Below are 8,932 nucleotides of genomic sequence, written 5' to 3'. Positions count from 1 at the left end.
TGTGAAGAGGCTACCTCGCTGAGACTGATCTAAAAAAGAAAAATAAATCAATAGACAGAGAGATACATTTGGCACCTGGAACGGAAAAGCTGTCCCTGCCACAGACCGGGTCGCTCACCCACTAAATTCCGTAACAGAGGAACTACTCCTTTGTGAGCTACATCCTCCCTCCTCTTGTGGCAGATCTGTTCTCAAGCTGATGCAACGGCCAGCGGTACAGGCATTGTTGTTGTGCATTAACACCAAGAGAAAGGGGATTTTCTCATGACTTGTGGGAGGCCCGTGTCTTCATTCTGAGCATGTCACTCGAACACAAGTCATAATGGAAACAACCCATCCAGGATACCGATTATACACCCTGAAGTATTAAACACGGACAGTTTTACTCCATTCCGGAAAGCTGGCAGTTGACCCTGTACACCCCCACCCCCCAAGCCTACCCAGCTGCCCTTTCGTTGGGCATTACAATATCCTAAAGCCCCTTTACTCCCTGCAGTTCAACGTGATGCAAAGGTCCAGGCTTCATCTCAATCAACCAGGAAGTCAAAGAGAAAGGCGATGCACTTAAGATCATGTGCCCACCGGGTAAGACCACTTCCTCATCAGCAAGGAGGAGTGGCTTGGTTTGGTGCATCCTGGGCCGTTGCAGGACCTGGGCACACCACCTGCACGCTATAATGCCATCCTGACGCAGGGGCACCGTTCGGCTCAGCCAAGACGTCTCTGCATGGTGCTCTAACGCACGGCGTAGCACCCCCTCAGAACTTTCCTGGCTGGTCTGTGATCACAGGATAAGTATCCAGTATTTTATAAAGTTAGTTCTACTTCTCAGAGTTTCTACTTAAACAGGATTCGCTATTACAGTACTTAAGTTTCAGCTAAATAACAGGAATAATTTCAAAACAAGTGAGAAGCTTCCACTTCTTCCACATTCTCTCATGACACTTCCCTAACATCACTCTGTGGCTGAAGCCCTTTGCGCTTGTCTCTCTGATGGACAACAAGCTTAACGTGGCAAATTTCAATGAGAAAGTCTGGAATGACTGACATTTTACAGTAGTCACAGGGACTGAAGAATGTAGCGTTTCATTGCCTGTTCCTGCATACAAAGCCAATGGTTTTCCTTAGCTTGCCCTCCAAACTCAGAACAAGGTCTGAGAGGATTCTGCTCTACACCTGGCATGTAACAGCTGACACACCTTAACTGACTCTGCTCAATTTCTTGGACTAATAAAGCTACCTGAAGTGCTAATCATCATCATCATCATCCCAGCAGCGAGCTGGCAATTTTCTGAGTCTCCGTGTAGGAGAGACTTTGCCCCCGGGCACGCGTGGAAGCTATCTGTAGAACTATCATTGTTAGAATAAACTCTCTGCCATAAACAGTAACTCAGCTTTTTCATACTACTTCAGGGAATGTCAGTCTGATTTAGGGATTACACAGTGAAGAAAAGCTATCTTTTTCTGCAGATCTAAGTTATATTTGTTTGGGATAGATACATGATGTAACTGCAACTTGTTAGGAAATGCAATACTGCACATACCTTGTAATGCTTTTGGATATGCTGTTGGAGAAAGCAAGCACACCAATGGCTGTCCAAATAAGTTTGTGAAATTCTGTAACAGATAAGAATTTTGAAGTATTGATGGTCACTTTGCTTGCTTTTGAATATTCAGCAGGTTATGGGTACAAGCAAAGACTATTAATGACAGAGAACGCGCTAACTTCAGCATTGGCAGGAAGGCTGACAAGTTGACTTACAGATCACAGCACAGGACCATAACCCACTACATTTTAAAGGAATTCTAATTCTCTCATTTCACTGCTACTGATAGCAAACATCAGTTCCATGGAAACATGGCTTTCAGCAGTCATACCTTGCTTGAAAAAAATCACGTTTTGCAGTAAAAAGGAAAGCCATTGGCTTTCAGGTCAAAACAGATTTTGCATCTTTCCTCAATGCCAACAGACCCATCCGAAGTGACTCGTTTCCCTCTTTCTTTCTAGCAGGAGGAACTATTTCTGATGAAATGGAAGAGCCCGGTAGAGAGAAGTTTTTAAAAAAGTTTCCTTTAAGGCAAGTGTGTCATAACCTTAACATCTACTATACTGACCCTCATTTTACAACACCCATTTCACACCTTCCACCAGCACCTTAAATATTGCTTAAGTGTCCCGTTGCACAAGAATTCCTCCAGAAACCTCAAATGACACCTTTGCCCAGTTTCACCAACATTCACCTCCTAACAGTCCTCCCATGTATCTGTCTGGTTGGCAGTAATTATCACCAAGGACAAAAGAATTCATTGACAGAACCTCATTAGCCATCGTGTCTCACCAAAGAGCTTTCTGTCTGCCTTTCAGGGCCACGGAAAACGTAAGCGAGCACGCCTGCCTCCTGTCAGAGCACACACGCGAAGCGTGCATTCAGAGCACGCGTGTAACACACTCCTGCAGACAGTATTCTCAAAATTGGCAGGTTACGATTGCAAGGTACACATCACCAGAGGATTTGCTTGTGTAGAATCATCAAAAAGCTCATTTTTTAATTCCTTTTGGCTTCTGCTTCATTCAAATGGAACTTTCCCTTCCGGGCAGTGTATTTCAATTAAATTAGTTTCACTGAATTAATTTAATCTTAAGTCTAAAGACAGTCATCTAGTCTAATCAAAATGAAACATTTCCCATATCTGACAGAGTGCTGACTAGTCCTAAAAACTCTTCTCTTCCCAAGGGAGATCCATACTGCTAGATACTAAGGTTTGGTCTCGAGTGAAGAAACAAACGTTGCCATCAAGACAGAAACTGCAGGCCGACCTGGTGATTGGTACAACTGCGCTATAAACACTGACAACTCCTGAAGGAGTGACCCCAGACACTGTCAGCCTGAGCTGGATACACACCAGCAGGTTACACCTTCCCAAGTAACACGTACGCTTTGTCTTCACGAGCAGATTGACGTGTTGAATTCACCTTTTCTCACCCAGCTAGAGACCAAAGCACTTTGCACACACTCCATCGGTAAAACCAGCACTGCAAGTAAACGCTGCCTACAGCTCTCCAGCAAAACCCAGGGTCACTCGTATCTTAGGGAGGGAATTGCTCACTGACAGTACCTGAGATCATTCTGGACTCTGTCCCAGCGGAGGTTAAGTTGACATAGCTAGGAAATCCTGCGAAGGGGAGAAACTATATGGTTTAACACAGAACACGCTCTTTGGAAGACAGCTGCTCGTGCGAGTCGCTATGTCTGAACCACAGACCAAGAGGGGAAAGACTCTCCAGCTTCCAGGGACAGCGGCCCACCGCAGCCGGTACGAACAGTGGGATTCCCTCACCACCACCTCCGCTCCCAGTTTCCACGGAAAAGCACTGTGGGTGTACGTGCCACAGAGGAACAGGAACATGCTACAGCCATGGCTCGGAGCGGAGGATCACCAGAAAAACCCACAGTCTGGATGTTGGCAGCAGCTCTGGGTACAGAAGGCCCTACCTTTCAGCGCATGGACAACTCCAAAAAGGGTAAAACACATTTTTGTTTCAAAATGGATCCTTTCTTTATCCTTCAGTATTCAAGTTTTCCGACAGAAGTGCTTCTGCTTTTTAAAATGCATCTCAAACCCCTCTTTCCAAGGAAGAGCGACTCGTCATCTCCAAAAGAAGTCCCAGCTGAGCATTTACACCACATCACCGGCAAAGGCCTTGTGTTCTTACTAGCTGGAGTTCTTGGTTTGGGGTTTTTTGAAGGCTTTGCATTTGTCCATCATCCTGGACAACCACAGCTACAAGAATATCCTGATTTTAAAGTATGATTTCACCCACATAGACAGCGGTAGCCTTCAAGAACACAGCCATCTATATTTAAATGGAAGTGTTAAAAAAAATAAAATCATGGCTTTAAGTAGATATGCTCGATTTGCAGTTATCTTCCACTTTCAGCTAAATATATAGGGGAGGAAGCTGTTCAAGTGCTGCTGATTTGACAAATTGGCAAGTCACTTCCTGGCAGGACTTACTTCCAGTCATCACCATTTAAGCCCTCCAGAGAGAGGGAGAGGATGCAAATGCGTGCGGAAGAGCAGAAATGGGCTGTGGAAAGAGATGTGTGAGCAGTTGCTGTTACTGCCAGTGTTGCTAGCAGTGACATTTAAATGTCAGGATAGCTACAGTCCTATCAGAAAAGATCAGAGCAGCCATGTGGAAAAAAGTCAGCACATGGACTGCAACTTCTCAGACAACTGCACAGAACCTCTTTGTCTGGGCCAGCGCCCGAGTCTACGGAGCATCTCACCACACCCCCAGAGCGCAGGCGGACACAGCACTATCCGTACGTCCTGGCGACAAGGCACCACGCAGGTGAGCACGCACACGACGTCGACAGGCGGGGATTTACAGGGGCTAGAAAACACTGAGATGGAGGGCTCTGCTCTCTACCTTCAGTTGAAAACAAACCACCGCACCTCAAGCCATCCCCACACACCTGCCTACGTTCAGTGGCGATGGACTCTGAAGGCAAATGCGAGTTCTCAAACCCTGAATGTCTCTTTTAAATCGGGGTCCATGCTATGGGTTTTTTTTTTCCCCTCTTCATTCTCTTTTTAGATTCCTCACAACTGTGCCCACGTGATTCCGATCTGGGTCACAGCTCCTCGCAGCCACTTCCATAATCCTGTCCTGAAACACCTCCCCAACTCCCATTTCTATACTCTGTGCATACAGGCAGCGTTGGATTTCCTCACACCAGCTGCTGTGTGTGCTCAACAGGCAGAGCAGTGGCCTATTTTACACTAGCGATGGTCAGTTCACTGCAGAACAAGGAGAGGGAACTACAGGCGAGGTTACAGCTTTTGCTTACTGTGTACCCACAAAATCCATTACCAAATACAAATCTAATACAAAAAGCAAATTCTGCTGTACATGCTCGACTGTTATTCTCACGAGAGCTACAAATCTGCCTGTGGGAATCCATCACCTCAAAACGATCCTTTGCTCTACGCTGTCCGCAGAACCCTGCAATGTCCAGAGCCATATTTGCATTGAGGATCACCAGGAATCCCTTACTCTCCCTTACAGAGCTGATCCACTTGACTCCAATCAGCAGTTCTACCAGACAGGAAGGGGGTAAAAAAAAAACAAAACAAAACCAAAGCAAACCCAAGTTACATGTTTCACCCTGCAACAAAACTAATCCCCTGTTGTTACACTGGAACGAATGTCAGGAAAGAGGAAAACACCTGTACCAAATCCTCATTTCTCAAAGACAAACCATTCTAACTGTACTTCCCTCCCTTTAAATGGGGAAGGGAGCTTAATAAAAAGCAGCTTTGCCCTGGAATCTAGTGTGGTGAAGTTGAATGCAGTGGTATTCAAAAAGCCCTTTGAAATGTGTCAAAAAACAACAAACCACAAACCCCGCAGAGCCCAGAGCATTATTTAGACTGTCAGGTGGATGGTCCCTGGCTCAATACAGAACTATTCTGAGTCGTGCTGATCGCTGATTTGGTACCTGTCGTTGGCTGCCAAATGCCTTTAAAACAAATGACATGGACTGGGGATACTGAACAAGGAACAAGTTCATCTGGCCACTAGACGTCCCTACTCCTCCTCCGAAACGCAGCTGTGATGTTCACTTCCCTCCCTGCACAGCACGGAGCTATAAAAAGGGCACAAGGAAGCGGCACTTTCCCCAGACACTGCACATTCTTAATATCCCATTCATGAACGAAACGCGTGTCGTAATGCCATCCAGGTGCAACTGGGATGGAAAAGGCCTGCTTCCGTGTTACCCAAACCGCAGATTCCCGAAGGTGGTCTGGCACGGAGGAACTCTACTGTAATTCCGCAGCACCCTGGGAAGGAGGCTCACTGGCCACGCATACACCACTACACAGAAACACCGGATGCTAATTTGAGTCTTGTGTGTCCTTGATTCAGATACTTTTCAGACACAGACACCCGTGTTTTATAAGATCAGGCTCAGTGCTTTGACTCCCTTCTGTTGCTTAAAAGCAACTGAGTGTTGAATGACTGGAAAAAAAAGAAGTAGATTAGTTTCCTCCCTCCCCCCTGCACACACACCAAGATTTGTCTTTGGTATATAACAAAAATAAACCTCCCACCAGAGACCTTGGAAATCTTGAACTTTTTTTCCCTCCAGGAAGATTTATTACTTTCCAATGAGCGGCTGTTCATGTGCTTCTCCTTCTTGTTCCTATTCATAGGATCAGATCCTGACTAGCATGCACAACCTCAAAAGAAAAGAAAGACTGAATACAAACTGTTTAAAAAAATAGCCTGTTCAAAGTGTAAGCTAACTAGGGGTTGACACTGCATCCTATCACACAAGCAGCTGCCTTCAAGAGCCTTACCTTATAGGCGACGCTGTTTGAAGAGTCCACAATGATAAACAGGGGCTTTCTTGTGAAAGGGTAGAGATCCCCAGGGTGAAGACTGAAAAGAGAAAGGGACGCTTGACAGAGCGCTGGAACTGCTGCAAAGCTGGGACAGCGCTCAGGTTTCCCGGACACACAGCTGCCCACGTCCAGATGAAAAGCAAGCACATTCCTCATGCCCCAGCCCTCAGATTCATCCTCAGGGCTTAACTACAGAACTAAGTTGGGATTCTCTATAATACGGGCTGTTGGACTCAGCTCTCTCTCAACAAGAGATGTTAATCTCCTCGAGAAGTCACCATTAATTTGAAGTTTTCCAGTAATAATTTGAGTGTTTAAATCATCATTTTGAATTGCATAATTCACTAACTGATCAGCTCCAAGCCAATCTACATTACAATGTCCTGCACTGAAGAGTCTGAATTCAAGAGGCTTTGATGCATTTTTCTCTATTAAAGGCAAATTCTTCTGACTCTGAAGTTGTCACTCACAAAACTTACCAGTGCATCTCCTTGTACGACTGGTTTCGCTTATGGAGAGCATCCCCATTTATAATGTCCCGGTTGCTGTTAGTTAGAACGCCACCAAAATCATACGGACCTACACACGGCAAAAAGAAAGCTGAAATTAGCAGAGGTAACTCCCCTCTGATAGGGATTTAACAATTATATGAAAGGGAGGAAGCAACCAGAAATCCCAGAAAACTAAGTGAGTCTGAACTACTGCAGTTGTAAGGAGGAGACGGAGGAATGTGGAGACTCTACTGACTATGAATTCAATTTTATGCATTTTCAGTAGTTCCAGTATCTATCAAATAGAAGCAAGCAATGCCAATTCCTAACTTCTAATTTATTTATTCACTATTTATCCACAAACGTAATACAAAAGATCCAAATACTGGCTTTTGTTGCAGTACATAGCAAAAAGATTAAAACCCATTACACGTCATACAGGAAAATCAGCACCTTTGTAAAATTACTGTATGAGCTAGCCTATTTGAAATTGGATCAAAAAATAAGGCTAAATCAATCAAAACCCCTGTAGCCTCTCAGAACAGATATACTACTATTGTCTGCAGTTGTAATACTGCAGAGGGGAGAAGAGAGAGCTCAGGGAATCGATATACTTTCAGTACTCCTAAGAAGAACACAACAGTTTTAACCAGATGTCAAATCTGCAGCAAAGGTTTATTTTTTTTAAGATTTCAAATACAGAATTCACAATTTTTAAATGCACACAGCCTGGACGTGTTCCTAAGGTAAGCTAAAGAGATATTCTTCTAAGTTTGCCCAACTGAGCTACCTACCTAACAGTATGATGGAGAGCAAAGATGAAATTAATGGCTACAAAAACTATCAAATCCTACACACAAAAAAATGCGTCAGAGATGGCGGGAAATATTTCTGCCACTGATGTGGGTATGAAATGCCACTGACATTAGTAAAATATAGTGTTTCCTCATTCTATTATACATTTGCAGAATTGGCTGACTCTTATTTGGCCACCAAATGGAATTTTTTCAGGTTTGGATACACAAGACACCTTTCCGTTTTGAGGGAAGCTTTGGGAATACAAAATTGGGAACAGAACACACATTAATTTAGCACTGTTACAAATGTCTCGCGTGATCTGTGAAACACAAATGGCTTGCAGGCGCAAAGCGCAACTCGCAGCTGCTCTTCCTTTTAATAAGGTAGAACTTTTCGGTCTGTGCAGACTACACGACCTTATTAAAGGAATGCAGTTGTAATGGGATTCGTTTAATGAAAACCAAAGCCTGACTATGCAGCTCTTGAGATGACAGAGCCTGGACGCTTCTACAGCAAGGTATTAAGCTGAAACAATACATGCAGTGGACGTAACACAGGCTTTAACGACCAAGGTTTAGCTAGAACCTATCACCAAGTTGCAGCAAAGAGTAAAATGTTAAAAGCATTAAAAAAAAAAATCACTGCCGCAATCCAAAGCTGACAGGGATTTTTTTTCCTTTAACATTTTGAGAGCTCTGTAACTCATGCATTGGATGGACAAGGCATGCATCTTATAAAGGAATGCGAGTCTCAGATGAGGCGTGTACAATATTTAGGATGTTAACAACTTTTTTTTTTTTCTTTCCTTAAATTACATAAACAGATCTTTTGACTGTGTTTACTTCAGCCAACCAGTTCTCAGCTTTTAGATTGCAGCTGCATCCAAATATTCTGCTAGGTTGCAAAGAACAGGTGAGGTGAAGGGAATTGTCAAAAATCATGAGAAGGGCTTGAATTGTCAGGTTAACAAGCGTGCAAACAGAACAGTCCCTGCAGACGCGTCAGCCCTTTTACCACCCATCTCCTGACCACGTGTGCTCACAGTACTGGAGATCGGAAAGAATCACAAAGTGCCATTTTATTAACTTTGTACTGATGCATCAACCCAGCCACGTGGCCTTCAAAATTGGTGAAGCTTTTAATACTTCAGATGCATCAAACACTGGATATGTCCTTTGAAAAGGTCTCAGGTTAATGCACACTAATTAAAAGACAGGGAATTAACTAGT

The 8,932-nt window shown here is 44.1% G+C and overlaps 1 protein-coding gene across 1 annotated transcript in view; it reads right to left on the bottom strand.

The window, feature by feature from the left end:
- SCAI (suppressor of cancer cell invasion) overlaps nucleotides 1-8,932 on the bottom strand; it is a 26,529-nt gene that overhangs the window by 2,238 nt on the left and 15,359 nt on the right. Inside the window, exons 11-14 of the mRNA XM_010154414.1 lie at nucleotides 6,894-6,993; nucleotides 6,370-6,451; nucleotides 1,545-1,617; nucleotides 1-29 (exon numbers count right to left, since the gene is read on the bottom strand). The exon at nucleotides 1-29 is cut by the window's left edge and continues 142 nt beyond it. Coding sequence (XP_010152716.1) covers nucleotides 1-29; nucleotides 1,545-1,617; nucleotides 6,370-6,451; nucleotides 6,894-6,993 — 284 coding nt within the window. The remainder of the gene's footprint in view (nucleotides 30-1,544; nucleotides 1,618-6,369; nucleotides 6,452-6,893; nucleotides 6,994-8,932) is intronic.

This window comes from Eurypyga helias, unplaced genomic scaffold (assembly GCF_000690775.1).
Source record: "Eurypyga helias isolate BGI_N326 unplaced genomic scaffold, ASM69077v1 scaffold14156, whole genome shotgun sequence".
Classification (NCBI taxonomy): Eukaryota; Metazoa; Chordata; class Aves; order Eurypygiformes; family Eurypygidae; genus Eurypyga; species Eurypyga helias.
Note: the sequence above shows the minus strand (reverse complement) of the source record. Positions and strands in the feature narration are given on the sequence as shown.